Here is a 15889-nt window from a genome sequence, read left to right on the forward strand (position 1 = left end):
TATTATCATCTCAATTATTAAAATTAATGAAGTGTTATGGAATTTCAGTTGAGAGGTAGAGATAACAGCTAAACCAGCTAACCAGCTGTGACCTCCTTTGTTGGAGAAACACCCCAAAGATTACTTTCTTTGTGATTTGCTGATTCTCACACAAGAACAAAGCAAAGAAAGGGCACAATCAGAAGCCTGACCTGCCCTAGAATTTCCAGTGAGCAGGCACAGAAATGTAGGTGCACACCTTACTGGAAAATGATGCAACACAACCAGGTATTTCTGATGGGGGATGCCCTTCTGTATATATGTTTGTCTTATTGGTTGATGAATAAATACTCATTGGCCAGTAGCCAGGCAAGAAATACAGGGTTGGCTACCAGATGAAGAATGCTGGGGAGAGGGAGGCAGAGAGAAGCTACCAGGGAGAGATGCCATGTTGATGAAGGAGTAACATGCGGGATTATGAGTAAGTCTCCGCCTTGTGACAATACATAGATCAATAGAAGTGGGTTAATAATTAAGACAAAGATAGCCAATAAGAAGCTTAAACCATTGACTAACAGTTCAATAATTAATATGTTTCTGTGTCCTTATTTGGGGCTGAAGGGCAGTGGACCTGGTGGGACAGAAACTGTCTCTACAGACTTCACTTATTGCAAGTGTTTTCTTAGGGTTTTCAGAGACCAGGAACACCATTATTCCTTATCCTTTCTTCTTTCCTACTTCTGGTAGCTGCTTTCTTTCAGAGGAATCTCAGGGGGCAGGATAGTAGTTCAGGTCCACCTGCATCCTCTTCTTGATAACATATATCTTAGAATCTCTTGAAGCTTATGATTCTTCAGTGGCTCAGTACTTCACTCTATATGTTAAAGTTTTAGCAGTTAGGCATGAGATTGGAGTTACAGTGTGGTTTTTGGCACTTGGAGGACTCAGTTGATTAAGATATAATAATAAAAAAAACATCATGACCCTATGCTGGTGGTGTATCTCAAAGGCAGAACAATTGCCCAAGGGAAAGTCAAGATTCTCCTGATAGGGTTTTGAAACTCAAATCTATAAAGCAATAAAGTACATCACACTACATCCTATAATCTATACCACAAATGTGAGGCTCTCGCAGTTTGTCTATCCTCTGGACTGAGATGAATAGGAACTGCTATAGGCCTTTGGTGACCTCATCCATGGCCAACAGCAATCCAGATGGGAGATTAGTGGAGACTGTCAAAAGCTTTTCCGCTGACAAATGCAATCCATTTACTATGACAACCCAGGGAACTGTTGGCCCAAAGGTGATTATATTCAATACACACTTGGAGGGGAGCTAGCATTTGAATGAATGACTTTTGTTTATGTCAATCAACCCCATTTCTTCACTCAGAAGACATCTTGTCTCGCTTTCATTGACTCACCAAATATTCACTGAGAACCTTTAAAACATGTACCAAGAACACCTAACAAATACCATGGATTCATGACTCAGGATAAACTCAGAACTTATTTCTCCAAGTTACCTATCCACAGTGGTAGAGACTCCCCAGATGGGAGCACATGATCTTATATTCAGGGGCCAGTAGTCACTCAGTCATGTGTTTCTTCCCAGACAATTTAAGATAAAATGTCCATTTTTTCTATTTTACAGAGCTTATTAATTCATTCATAAATATTTATTTGCTATCTGTCGCATTCCAGAAAGTTCTTTAGGACTAGGAGTTAGGACACAAAACTTGACAGACAAGGTAAGTGCCCTGAGATAGAATTACTCTAACAGCTTCAGGAAAACAAGATGCACATGTAATATAGGAATGTATATATTCATATAAACAGACACTTTGGTGTTGACTAAGGTTTAGGAGAATTTTCTATACAATGAGTAACCAATCTGTATCAAAATCACTGATCCTACAAGAGGGTACTATATGAATGACACAGACTTTCATGCTTTATGCAATGAAAATTTGAATCAAATGGTAGGTATGTGGCAGCCTCATACTAATAGTAATTTTGTGAAGCAGCAATTTCTTTAAACATTTTAAACTCATGGAATTATACCTTCATGTTTTATCTTAAGATCTACTAGGGACCTCGAGTTAAATAGAAATACTTTATAAACTTTTAAAATCTTTTATGAAAAGTAAAGTATTGGCTACCATAAGCCATGACATTCCTACCTCCAAAGAAGTACTTTTCACCAGTCTTCACTTGAAGTGGACTGTTGGTACGAACTGCTGATGATTCATCCCCATCAATGGTAAGGACGGCAAAGTTTTCCTTTGCCAGGAAGCGAACCTCATGCCACTGCCCGTCATTCAGCCCAGAGCCTAGGAGGTAGAAAATGAAAGTTTCCTAAGTGGGTTCAGGTAAACACAGGTTTTAAACATTACAGTACAGTCATTTCATTGAAAACCCAGAATTATAATACGTTTTTGGAATTTAGTTTGATACTAGGATAAATTAAAAAAAAACAGAGTGTTTAAAAAATTAGCTATTGTTTCCCTTACTTGAGTAATTCATTTGAAATGCGTTCTTGTCATTTTGGAATATCTACATCCTCATTCGTCTGTAGTCATGTGGCTGGAAGGTACAGAGTTTCAGTTTGACAGGAATAAATATAATGGTTTTAAAGGTTTTATTTTATTTTTTTAAATTATGTATTTCTGTGTGGGTATGGGGGAATGTGGTAGGGTGTGGCTCCAAATGAGAGCAAGAAGAGTATGTAGGAAATCTTAGAGGTGGAGTTATAGGCATTTGTGGCCTATCCCTTGATTTGGATTAAGGGGAAAGGAACTGTGGAACTCTACAAGAGTGGTACATGCTTTTAAGCACTAACCTATCTCTCCAACCTTTAGACAATTTTCAATATCAACAGAATTAGAAATTTAGAAGTAAATGTTATATATATAATATATATATATACATTCATCTCCAAAAATGCAGTGCTGTTTATCTTTGCATTATCTGGTGTTTCCTTAGCATTCCAGATGGTTTGCCCCTCTATCAAATTGAATAAGCATAATTATAAAAGAATCTTATAGAAAAACACAATTAGAATGCAATTGGGATACTTATGGGAAAGAATGGTTTGGACAAAGCCACTTGGTAAGAAATGAAAACTATTTTAATTTAATAATATATTTTCTGGTTAACTTTGTTAGGTTCCAATTTGAGACAGAAGTAGATTCACAGTGTTGATTTAATATCTCTTCTTACTTTTGTAACTATAAAATCTTTTGGTGTAATGGTTATTTTTTTCTCAATAGCCTCATGTTTATAGAACAGTTTACAGAAATTAAATAGTAAGGAATTGATTCCATATGTACTTAAACATGCTAATTAAGCACTGAAAGTCATGGGAAATAAAGATCATCTGGTCATCAAACCAGGCAGTATGTTAACTGACCAGGTTATATTTCAGCAAAGAGAAAGCAATAAAATAAACCTACAATGCCCACCTCCCAAATTTAATCTTCATAGTTTCTTACACATTAATAGGCAGGCAACATTCTTTTGTTTAGTTTGTGTTCATTTCATTGAAAATAATTAGAAAATTAGAAGATTAGACATTAGGCAAGAGTATCTAGGCATAGTTACAAGAGCTTTGATTTCACCTTGAAAAGGTCAAAGCTATGAGGGAGTGTTGTTCGAGTCTTTTCTGGATGCACAATACAGAGTCTGCAGGAAGGAGTTCTGTGAAGATACACTTCAGTTTCAGAAAAGAAAGAGATGACCAGGCAATAAAGATTTTAAAACTAGAGTCAGAGTACGTCATTGATACAGAGATGAAGGATCTAAGTCCTTATTTAATGCCAGGAGTCTGTGAACCACAGTTTGTGGGCCATATCCAACTGATGTCCTCTTGTTTTTATACAAAGTTTATATTGAGAATCTTTTTATATTATTAAGTGGTGGAAAAGAAATTTTTAGAAAGAATATACACAGCTTACTCTGTTTTAGAAATGAAAACTTTCATATATTCAAAGTTAATGTCCATATAAAGTTTTATAGGAATATACTTAAGCCCACTGCTCTGTAGGTTACTGGCCCAACAATAGCTGAGACAACAGTTACAGTCAACAATATGGTCACTGTAACCAGATATCGACTCTGTGGTTACTCCCATTACGAACATTAACTAACTGTTGAGTTGGTCATACAATCCACACACACAAAATAAATGGTATTTTAAGAAAAAAAATGAGTGACATCTCATACTTTGCATCATGATTAAAATCCAGTGATATTAAGCGTATTTAACTTTAATGGAAAACAATACAAATTGTTAAGGAATCAGCATAAGCTAATTATCAAATTACTATAAATTAGTGTATATACATAATACATTAAACATATAAATGTGTACAGACACCCAATAATATGTCTGTATTCATGCACTGAGAGTACTCACATTATTCACAGTGTACATACGTGTAAACAACCACTTGAAGTATACTATAACCTCTAGATTATATACCTAGATATCAATCTAGGGTATTAAATTGTCCCCTCAATGCTTTATTTGCTTCGGCTCTTTCTATTTTACTCTAAAGTCCCTATCAAGTTGTGTGGTCCTCTCTTGAAAATGTAACCTGGTTCATGACATTTCCCTTATTATAGTTTTCTGTAGCTTCTGGCCTCAGCAACAGCATTGGCCTATGCTGACTGAGGTGTCAAGTGTCCATCTGGAATGCCTTCTGTGTGGTGTCTCCATGGTTTTACTCACTCACTATATCCTTTGCAAATCTTCATAACCCTGTGTGCCAAATGATATCCCCTCACCCCTGACAATACTCTTTTTGTGAACATTAATTTCTCCCATACAACTGCTAGTGATTAAGTCTATTTTGTGTTCACTTCTTTGTTCCTTTGCTTGTTTTTACTTTTAAAGAAAGTAGGATTTATGTTTGTTTAATTCATATGAGTGTTGTGCCTGCATGTATGTATGTACTCTATGTTTGTGCAATGTCTGTAGAGTCCAGAAGAGACGTATCATAGCCTCTAGAACTGAAATTACATGTAGTTGTGAGCTACCACGTGGGTTCTGGGAAACACCGTGATCCTTTGAAAGAGCAGCAAGTGTCATCTCCCCAACCCCTACTTTTTGATATAAGTTTTCTGATGTTAGAATTCTTCTTTTTCTTTTTCTATCTCATTGCTTGTTGAAACTTAACATTTCAATAGCACCGCGCACACATTAGGTGTGAAAGAGACAAAAACGGAATCAGTCTGAGGGGTGATGAAAGGAGTAGGACTCTGGGATAGTTACCCTGAAGACAAGACAGCAAGCAGTGGGAAACAGCATAGGCTGCACTGGCCATGGCTTTTACGCAAGAGACAGTCACATGCGTAGGGATGGATGCTGAGAGTAAAAAGTCAGTCCTGTAGGTGAAATTTTATTCTTGATGAGTAGTCTGCTTCAACGTTAATACACATCTTTTTGGAAATTTGTTCTGTTCCAACACCCATAACTGACACTGTAGTCACCCAGTTAGTTATTCAAGGAAGTGTGTTATTGTATCTCCATGCTACCAGCTTCAGTGCCCACCTCAGACATTGCAGTGACTTCCAATGACATGGAGAGTGGAGTGTCTGGCGTGGGGAATCCTGTATTCGAGGGGGAAAGGGGTCGCTACTCTCAGGGGTAGTGGTTCTTATTCTCAGGAAATCCACAGGGCACTGAACCTAGCCATCCACAATAGCAAACAATTTATCAGACAACTGCTTTTGGGACTTTGCTACCTTCCTGCCCTATCTCTCTCTGGTGTATGTTCTGTACCAATGTAAAAGAATATATATGTCTCCAATTTTTATAGGTCCCTATGATTTCTTTTACACAGTTAGGTTACTTTGTATGACACATCCTCATCGTAAATAATGGGGGGAGGCGGGTTGTGTTACTCCACGTTCTTCCTGTAACAAGAGGACTATTTTCCCCACATCATTTAATCTCAATGTTTTATCTTCCTGTCCACACAAAAACTAGCAAATAATTATTTAATTCGTTCTAGCCTTTCAAATATTCATGAAGAGCAGTGCAAACAAACCCTCCATGCTGTAAAATTACTATGCAGATGCAGTCTTATTCTTAAATTAAAATCAGTAAGCTGTCAGATAGCAATAGTGCATCCCGAAACACTTCCTATTTGAGTAGGCCCCTTTGGATTCTACCGCACAATTAATGTCACAAAGAATGTATTTTCACACTAACATTTTCCTTCTAACTACCAAATGGGATGTGATGTGAGTTAACTATAAGAGCATATTGTTTTGACTTGGGTTTGGCGTTTTGTCTTTACAGTTTGTTGAATCTTTCTCTGAAATGCAGTTTGGGGACACAGGTCTCAAGGACACTGTTATTACAAATATTCAATCACAAATTCAAACACAAGCATACGGATTCATTCAGGCAGAGAAGTCACATAATTTTAACTGTTTTAAATGAAAGATCAAAAAGCTTTTCAGAAAAATCCCCATGAAAACTGCATCACAAAACTGAATTATAAGTATGACATCACCACCTGGTATTGTTCACAACAAAAGACCTATTATTCTAATCAGATTAAAAATGAAAGGTTATTTTATTTTTCTCAAGGAACTTAATTAGGAGAGAAATTGGACCTCAGATTTCAGGAGCTTTGTTGACAGTGAACCTCTCCATATCCAAGTTTAAACCATGGTTTCTACTCATTTTAATTCCAATTATTATTTGGAACATTTACTGTTAATCATCAATAGCTATGCCTCAGTGATCTTTGAAAGGAAGGGGTTCACGAATATAATGAAATTCATTCTCAGTGTATGCAGGATGGCCACATTGCTCAAAATAAAATGTGCCGTTCCTTTTCTATTTTCTTTGTCCAAATGTTATAAAAAGTAATAGCCCGAGGGCTTCCTCCAGAGAGAAATCCAATTTATGATCTCTGCATATGTGAGTATTTATAGATATACTATTCTGGGTTTGTGGGCTAACAACAGTGATGAGTACCTTACTTGCATTTGACTAATCTATAGTTTATAAAATCTTTAAATATTAGTATCCCTGTATATACAAAAGAGACAAAGGTTAATAAAATGTAAGCCTCCAATAGGTGGTAAGTGGTAGAGCTTTGAAAGGAACATAAGTTATGTTTCTCGAGGATAATGAATTATTTCCAGATTGTCCTGGATTGCATATTTTGTCAACTTGACATAAACTATACAATCTGAGAAGAGGGAGCCGCAACTGAGAAATATGTTTCCTTAAGATTTGTCTGTAGGCAATTTTCTTGTGAGGTATTTTCATGATTAATGATTTATGTGGGAGGGCTCAGCCCATTGTGACTGGCCCTACCATGGGCAGGTGATCCTACAGTGGATAAGAAAGAATCAAAAGCACCAACGACAATTTATGCTGGAGAGGATGTGGAGAGAGGGGAACACTCCTCCACTGCTGGTGGGAGTGCCAGCTCATACACCCACTTTGGAAATCAGCATGGAGATTCCTCAGGAAAATGGGAATCAATCTACCACAAAACCCAGCAATTCCACTCTTAGGCATAAATCCAACAGATACAAATTCATACAACAAGGACATCTGTTCCACTATGTTCATAGCAGCATTATTTGTAATAGCCAGAACCTGGAAACAACCTAGATGCGTCTCAACTGAAGAGTGGATAGAAAAAAATGTGGTACATTTACACAATGAAGTACTACTCAGTGGAAAAAAAAACAATGGAATCTTGAAATTTGCAGGCAAATGGATGGCACTAGAAGAAACCATCCTGAGTGAGGTAACCCAGTCACAAAAAGACAAACATGGTATGTACTCACTCATATATGGATTTTAGACTTGGATCAGGGGAGTGCCAGTCTGCAATTCCACTGACAGTGAGTCTGAGAAACAGGAAAGAATCTAAGAGAGATATGCATGGTACCCCAGAGAAGAGCAATGAGGCAGGGTGTCCTGAACAGATAGGGAGCACGCTTGGGGGGGGGGGAGTTGGAACTGGCAAGAAGAGAAAGGGAGAAGAGGAGGAGAGAGTAGGCCATGGGTGAACAGGAAGGTTGAGTTGGGGGAAGAATAGGGGGAGCACAGGATGAGAAATACCATAATAGAGGGAGTCATTATAGGTTTGAGGAGAGATCTGGCACCAATGAGACCCCTAGCGATCTACAAGGATGACACCAACTGGCAAACTAAGCAATAGTGAGGAGACTACCTTAAGTGCCCATTCCTGATAATGAACTTGATGACTACCTTATATGCCATTCTAGAACCTTCATCCAGTGACTGATGGAAGCAGAGGCAAACACACACAGCTAAACACTGAACTGAACCCATGGAAATCAGTGACATAGAGAGAGGAGAGATGAGCAAATGAGCAAAAAAAAAAAAAATGGGCTGGCGAAATCAGCAGAGACAGCTGATCTGAACAAGGTGGAGCTCTTGGACCAGAGACGGATAGCTGGGAGGCCAGCATGGGACTGATCCAGACCTCCTGAGTGTGAGAGTCAGTGAGGAGGCCTGGGCAACCTATGGGGCCCTGGGCAGTAGATCAGTATTTATCCGTGGCATACAAACAGACTTCGTGTGTCCACAACACAAAGAGGGATGCTCTCTCAGCCTGGACACTTGGGGGAGTGCCTGGACCCTACCCTGAATGAAATGGCAGACTCTGGATATCCCCTGTGTGGCGGGAGGTGGGAATGGGGTGGGAGGCTGGGGGCCATGGTGGGGGGTGGAGGAGGAGAAGGGAGAGGGAGCTGAGATTGACATGTGAAGCAAGCATTTTCTAAAAAATTGCAATACAAAACAGTGGAATAAAAAGAAAAAAAAAGAAATACAGACGTCTGCTGAGCAGGCTCTGAGGAAAAAGCCAAATAAGCAGTACTCCTCCATGCCTCCTGCTTCAGTTCCTGCCTCTGGATGCCTACCTTGAGTTCTGGTCCATACTTTCTTTGTGAAGGAACAAGTATAAACCAGATACACCATTTCCTCCCCAGGATTCTTTTAGTCATGGTGTTTTATCACACCACTAGAAACCCTAAAGTCAATGGTCAAAGAAAAATCAAAAGGAAACCAGTAACAAACCCTTTACATAGTTCCTGATTGTCTATAATCAGAGTGGTAGTACATATAGCCCTCTATTTCCACTATATCTATAGAGGATCTGTTTTTCAGGGCGATACCTATATTATTTAGGCCAGGAATAAACCCAGAGACCATCTGTTTCACCTGCCAAATGTCAATCATTTTTTGCTCTTGTGTTTCTGTCGTGCTTGAATATCACACACAGAGTGTGTCTTTCAATATACCTTTACACTGATGTTTTCATTTTTTTAAAAGTATTCTAGATGAGCCTGGCGTTGGTGGCGCTCGCCTTTAATACCAGCACTTAGGAGGCAGAGGCAGGTGGATCTCTGTGAGTTCCAGGCCAGCCTGGTCTACAGAGCCAGTTCCAGGACAGCCTCCAAAGCAATACAGAGAAACCCTGTGTCCAAAAAACAAAAAACAAAACAAAACAGAAAAACAAAAAACGGTATTTTACATGAAAAATTCATAGTACAGTCTGGATGAGGAAATTTTAGGACCTTTTCCCTTGGGCATATTTTAAAAAGCCCACAGGTATTTGTTTAAATCAGCTCCATACTGTGTAACACTTGGAACAAAAGACCTTTATATTTGCTCTTCCATTTTATAATGAGTGAAGCCATGACCTTGACTACGCAGTGTTAGTTTACAGAGTTGAGCGGATAATACAGACCTTGGACTTGCAAAGAGCATCATTTCTACTTTTATTTTTAGATTTCAGCCATCCATGTTCTAGTGAGAGTGGAAAGGAAGACACAGATTTTTCCCATGTCCCTCTATCTGTAACCATCCCATCTGCTGCAAGTGAACATAAACAACACTATATAAAACAGGAATTATCAGGCAAAATATGGGCGTTCTTCATCCTTTCTCTATAATATATTTAGTCTTTCCCATTTCCTGAGCCATCTGTCATTTAGAAAAACGATATGCGATAGAATTTCCGTGTAATATACTTATTTAAGTATATGTGCTTGTACCTGAATGTATGTATGTGTGTCCAGTTCTCAAGGGGTGTCCTTAAGGACAACCAGAAAAAGACATTATATTTCCTGTGCCTGGAGCTATTAGGTAGCTGCTAAGCATCCGTTGGGTGATGAGAATTGATACTGGGTCCTCTGCAAGAGGGATAAACAGTCTTAACCATCTCCCCAGCCCTATCAGAGAGAGTCATTTTATATAGAACACTAACATTATAAATAGGCATGCTAATAATATGTACCTATTTATCTTAGGATTGCCTTACCTTTGCGTTGTATTTATTATATTCAAGCACCCATATGAGAAGTCCCATAAGAAACTGAGACATGGCCGGGCGTTGGTGGCACATGCCTTTAATCCCAGCACTCGGGAGGGAGAGGCAGGCAGATCTGTGTGAGTTCGAGGCCAGCCTGGTCTACAGAGCGAGTTTCAGGAGAGCCTCCAGAACAACACAGAGAAACTCTGTCTCCAAAAAAAACAAAAGAAAAAAAAAAGAAACAGACAGAAATGATTCTGATTCTCATTCTCAGCATCAAAAGACTAAGCATGATAGGTAAGAATTTAGACAGGAGTCAGATGTCTGCATTCAAGTCTCATTTCTAGTCCCATGATAACTGTCCTTATTACCTGTTAATCTCTTCATAGGGCTGCTGGAACAGATGTACAGATGGCCCTTGACTTGGGATGGTGCAACTTATAAGCTTTTTAACTTTATACTGATACAAAAGCAATATCCATCTGTTAGAACTGAACTTTGACCTACTCTAAGTCCCATGACACTATACTATTTCCTGATGCTTAGCAAATGTACAAGCCTACAGCTCCCAGACATTCCCATTCCCATGAGATGAATGACTGACATCTCAGTGTTGGGCTGCTAAGCTGGGATGTGTAGTAGGCAGAGTCATTTAATGCACCATCAACTTATATTTTCAATTTGCGGTAGATTGTAAGACTATAGTTCTCTCATAAATTGAAAAGTGTCTGCATTAATTATCATCTGAAAGAGCATCTGATATAGAATTAGCTCTTAATAATTTCAGCTTTGTCTCTTTGTCTCTAAATTTCAAACTTTGTTGTACTTTTATTCAGGAAATACCAATCATTATGAAATAAGGAAAATGTTTGTTGTTATGAAAAACACCATCCTATCACATAAATGAAATAGTGCAGGATGAGTGGTAAGAGACTGGGTGACTTGGGACAGTATCTGAATATCTCTTGGCCAATTCTGAGCTACTCACCAAAAATCATTCTTCCTCCTTTATATAGCTAACTGTCTTCTTTCTCATCCTCAAAATATGTCATTTCTTCTAGATCATTCAATTTTAAGTAGTTCTGAGTATGGTGAAAAATTTCCAAAACTGCAATCTGTTCCAAAGGACTTCTCATTGTGAAGAGTGTGAAGGAAATTAGAGCTTTCATCTTCCAAAATAAGTTTTGTTTTAAAAATATATATTGATATTGCAATCACAAAGTCACAGAAGTTACAGAAACATAAAATAATGTGCCCCAAAGCAGCGAGGAATGTTTGGGGAAGGATCAGTGATCCCCACCTTTCACTGATGAACCCTGGGAATAGTTTACAATTGTATGCTTACCAATGATCCCACCAGGTTCCATTGGGCATTTCCAACCCAGTGTACACATTGATGGCCTTTGTTGTGCTAAGTGAGTCACAAAATAAAACTAAGCATCATGACCCTAGGAAGGGACTGGAGGATATTGGTGGGTATGTGGAGAAGAGAAGAGAAGGTGTAGAGAAAGAGTAATTAGGGGAAATTCCATATATGTCAAGCAACAAGATTAATCAGTGAACACACATACAGAAACACACATATCTACTCTCAGGGATTTTGTTTCTGCCATAAAACACCACACTCACAAACAGGTGGGCTCTGAAGGGTTCAACACACCCCTTGGTTGAGGAAAGTCATGGCAGGAACTCAAACATGGCTTGTACCTAGAAAAGGGAGCTTAATGATGCTCATGAAGGAACACAGCCCTGGAGGCATGCTTCTTATTGGATTGCTCCTAATGTCTCACTTAGCCTACTCTTGTATACAACAGGATCAGAAGCCCAGGGGTGACACTGCCCACAGTGATCCACACCACCCCCAAATCAGTTGTCAATGAAGAAAATACACCCCTGGCTTTCCCAGAGGATAATCTGATGAGGCCATCTTCTCTGCTGAGGTTCTTTTTTTACAAAATGATTCCAAGCATGTCAACCTAACATAAAATGTAGACAACACATCTTTCTTCTCTCTCTCTCTCTCTCTCTCTCTCTCTCTCTCTCTCTCTCTCTCTCTCTCTCTCTCTCTCTCTCTCTCTCTCTGTCTCTCTGTCTCTCTCTCTGTCTCTTTCCCTTCTTCCTATCTATCTATCTATCTATCTATCTATCTATCTATCTATCTATCTATCTTCTATCATCTCTATCCATCTATTATCTATCTATTGTATCTATTTATCTAACTACCTACCTACCAAGTGTTAAGCTTAATCCTTTAATTGGATTATTTGGTGCTACTTTATGCCATATGTCTCCAGTTACTTAGTAATACACAAAAATTATCAACTTCATATTTAAAAGTGAATTTTATTTTACCAAGTGAGGTTTAACTTGAAATCAGTATTTTTTTCAAGGCATATTCCAGCTTCTGTTCTTATTTTCTCCCATACAGTAACTAAATTGTTTAGTAATATCTTTTCCAGCATCTCCCTAACACACAATTGCTAGAAAAACTTGTTTCAGATGCAAATATAAAATGTTAATGAAGCACATTCTATTTGTGCTGTTGTGGAAATGGTATTATTTTTAAAGTAGAACTCTTGAGGTGGGTGGTTTGATTGAACAAGGAGAAACAGATGTTGCACTTATTTGAGACAAGAAGAAAATAATGGTTTAATGAATATTGAAAAAGTAAAGTATTTCAAATAGAGTCACAAAGTAAGATGTAACATCTGTTGGAAAATGATTCAAATAAAATTACAGTGACAGGGGTTTTCAGGCTTCGGCTTAATATTCAATCTCTAGAGGAGCATTTCTGTGTTTGTTAATCTATCTTTAGCCATTCCAGAATTCTATGAGGTGATAATGATGTATCTCACAGTTTACAAACTATTTCATAAGGCAGGAAGAAAAAGAAATCAGAATTTCTATGTACATGCCATATACTTCCTGAATTCCTATGTAAATTCCATAAGGGAATCATTCTAATTCATTGGTATGTTTCATATGCCTAAACAAAGCACTTTAAACAAAAATTAAGTAAGAACCACCTATTGTAGCCAAGAAAAGTGCATTATAAAGAGTGTGGGCAGGCACAGAATACTTCTCTTTGGTTTTTACTTATTTTTATTATGACTGTGCATTGAATCTAGGGCCTTGCGCATCTGTGCTGAGTCACAGATCTAGCCTTGTTTTTGTTTTATATTTGGAGATAGGGGTGTCATTAATTTGCTCAGGTTACCTTGAACTCCCTCTGTAACTCTGCTGGCCTTGAACTTGTGATTCTACTGCCTCATCTTCCAGAATAGCTGAGATTACTGGCCTGTGCCATGAGGCCCTGCAAGATATGTATATTCCGCTACAGATAGAGTTTTCTTCCTTTTTTTTTTGTTTTTAGAGACAGGGTTTCTCTGTATTGTTTTGGAGGCTGTCCTGGAACTCGCTTTGTAGATCAGGCTGGCCTCAAATTCACAGAGATCCACCTGCCTCTGCCTCCTGAGTGCTGGGATTAAAGTCATGTGCCACCAACGACTGACCAGATAGACTTTTCAAATGCTTGCCATTGAATCATAAAGGTAGAAGGTCATTTTGGAACATATCTATGTTCTGAAAGGACCACTTGAATTGAACTTTCAGCACTGATGTGCTGGGTAGAGCACAGCACATGAGATTTTCTGTGTGGCACTTAACCTGCAAGACATGGAGAATATTGCATGCCCAAATCTCACTCTCCCTGCAAGGTCTCACTATGAATCCCAGATTATCCCTTAACTCATAACATTAATTAAACTAACTGAATGATGGAATGATGAAAATCATGCCTAGTTTTCATAAGAGATTCTTAGGGAGAAAGTCTCCTTTAGAGCTATCCAGAATCATCTGAGGAAGAAAGCACCCTGGTTAGTGGTTCTTAACTTGTCTGAACACTAGCCTCCCTTGAGGAGTTTTCAGGGTTCTCCATTGTTACATCTAAACTACTACTGAGAGAAAATTAAGAGCTGATAAGTGGAAACAACACCTATCACACATCTTTGCGTGAATAGGCAAGAATATGATACAATTTATAAAGAAATGCAATTAAACCCTAAATATTCAAGATAATAGAAAAGAAAAAAATAGCAGAATTGTTACTTGTTTTCAAGATTTATGATAAAGTTCTGTTAATCCAGAAAATCAGACTGATGTTCGCACATGTGTTTAACTGTCATTCGATAAACACACTAAAGCAGTTCAAGAGAAGTGAAGCTTAGTTTTGAGATCCCTTTGTTTTTCCCCCCAAAATGTTGAATTTATCATTTAAACCTAGAGAAAATGTACATTGATTTTTACTGTATACAACAATACCCCCAAAAATCTAGATGCATTTTTAGACCTAGGAACAAAAGTCTAATCTGAAAAGTTTCTAATAGAATATTCTTAAGGCCTTGGGTTGGCAGGGATTTCCCAACAGAGATCAAATTTAGTTGATTGTGCACCATCAAATTCAACATTCAGAGAAGACAGAGAGAACATATTTGCAACACATACAGTCTGAGAAGGGAATACACTGAGATGCACTAAAAATGTTTGCAAATCACTGATGTAAAAGGCTAAAGTCTACACAGACCACATCACGAATGAAGATGAAGCGTAAACACCTGCACAGACTCGAGGCAGCACCAGATTTGGTTCATTATTGGGAAATATAAGGTTACTCACTTTCCTATGCACTTTATTGTTCAAATTCTAAAAGTACAGATTATGACCTGGGGCGCTTTGCACTTTCATTCACTATTGGAATGAGTATTAAATTTTACAATCATTTGGGAGGTCAATATGTGGCAGTTTTTAAACAAAACTGAACAGACTGAGATTATGGGTCAACAACTGCTATTCTACATATTTATCCACCAGAATCAAAGTGTAACTTCTCACAAGATTGTCTGCACAGTTTTCTTCTTACAACAGATCCCAATGAAAATAATTTTGTATTTGTAAAACATACTTACAAAAAGGAAATGCTGTATAGTGAAAAGAATGGATAGTTTTTCAATTGTGATTCATGAAAAAGGTGCAGGTTTTCAAAACAGTTATACTTTGGGGCCTGACGGTGGTGGCACACGCCTTTAATCCCAGCACTCGGGAGGCAGAGGCAGGTGGATCTCTGTGAGTTCGAGTCCAGCCAGGTCTACAAGAGCTAGTTCTAGGACGGCCTCCAAAGCCACAGAGAAACCCTGTCTCGAAAAACCAAAAAAAAAAAAAAAAAGTATACTTTGGGACTGCAGAGATGGTTCAGTGATTAAGATCATGTGCTGCTCTCACAGAGGGCCTGGGTTCTGTTTCCAGGACCTACATAGCAGCTCACAACTGTGTTATCTAATGCCCTCTTCTGACTTCAGTGAAACTAGGCGCACACATGGCAAACACATAATGCAGGCAACCGATGCATATATGTAAATAAAATAAGTACTTCAAAAATAGAATAGAACATATGATATACATTTTTAGATGAAATCCTGAGAACACACAAGAGTAATCTACAGATGGTAAAATCCCTAGAGTAGGGGCCAACAGGTTGTGCCATCAGGTCAAAGCAATTGTCACGCAAGGAAGGCAAGCTGAGGCTGATCTTGGGA

General features: G+C 38.3%; 1 protein-coding gene across 1 annotated transcript in view; it reads right to left on the minus strand.

The window, feature by feature from the left end:
* Positions 1 to 15889, minus strand: part of Cntnap2 (contactin associated protein 2) — a 2029549-nt gene that overhangs the window by 1037529 nt on the left and 976131 nt on the right. Inside the window, exon 9 of the mRNA XM_040740424.1 lies at positions 2163 to 2312. Within this exon, the coding sequence (XP_040596358.1) occupies positions 2163 to 2312 (150 nt within the window). The remainder of the gene's footprint in view (positions 1 to 2162; positions 2313 to 15889) is intronic.

Source organism: Mesocricetus auratus, unplaced genomic scaffold, assembly GCF_017639785.1.
Source record: "Mesocricetus auratus isolate SY011 unplaced genomic scaffold, BCM_Maur_2.0 Super-Scaffold_100694, whole genome shotgun sequence".
In the NCBI taxonomy this organism is placed as follows: Eukaryota; Metazoa; Chordata; class Mammalia; order Rodentia; family Cricetidae; genus Mesocricetus; species Mesocricetus auratus.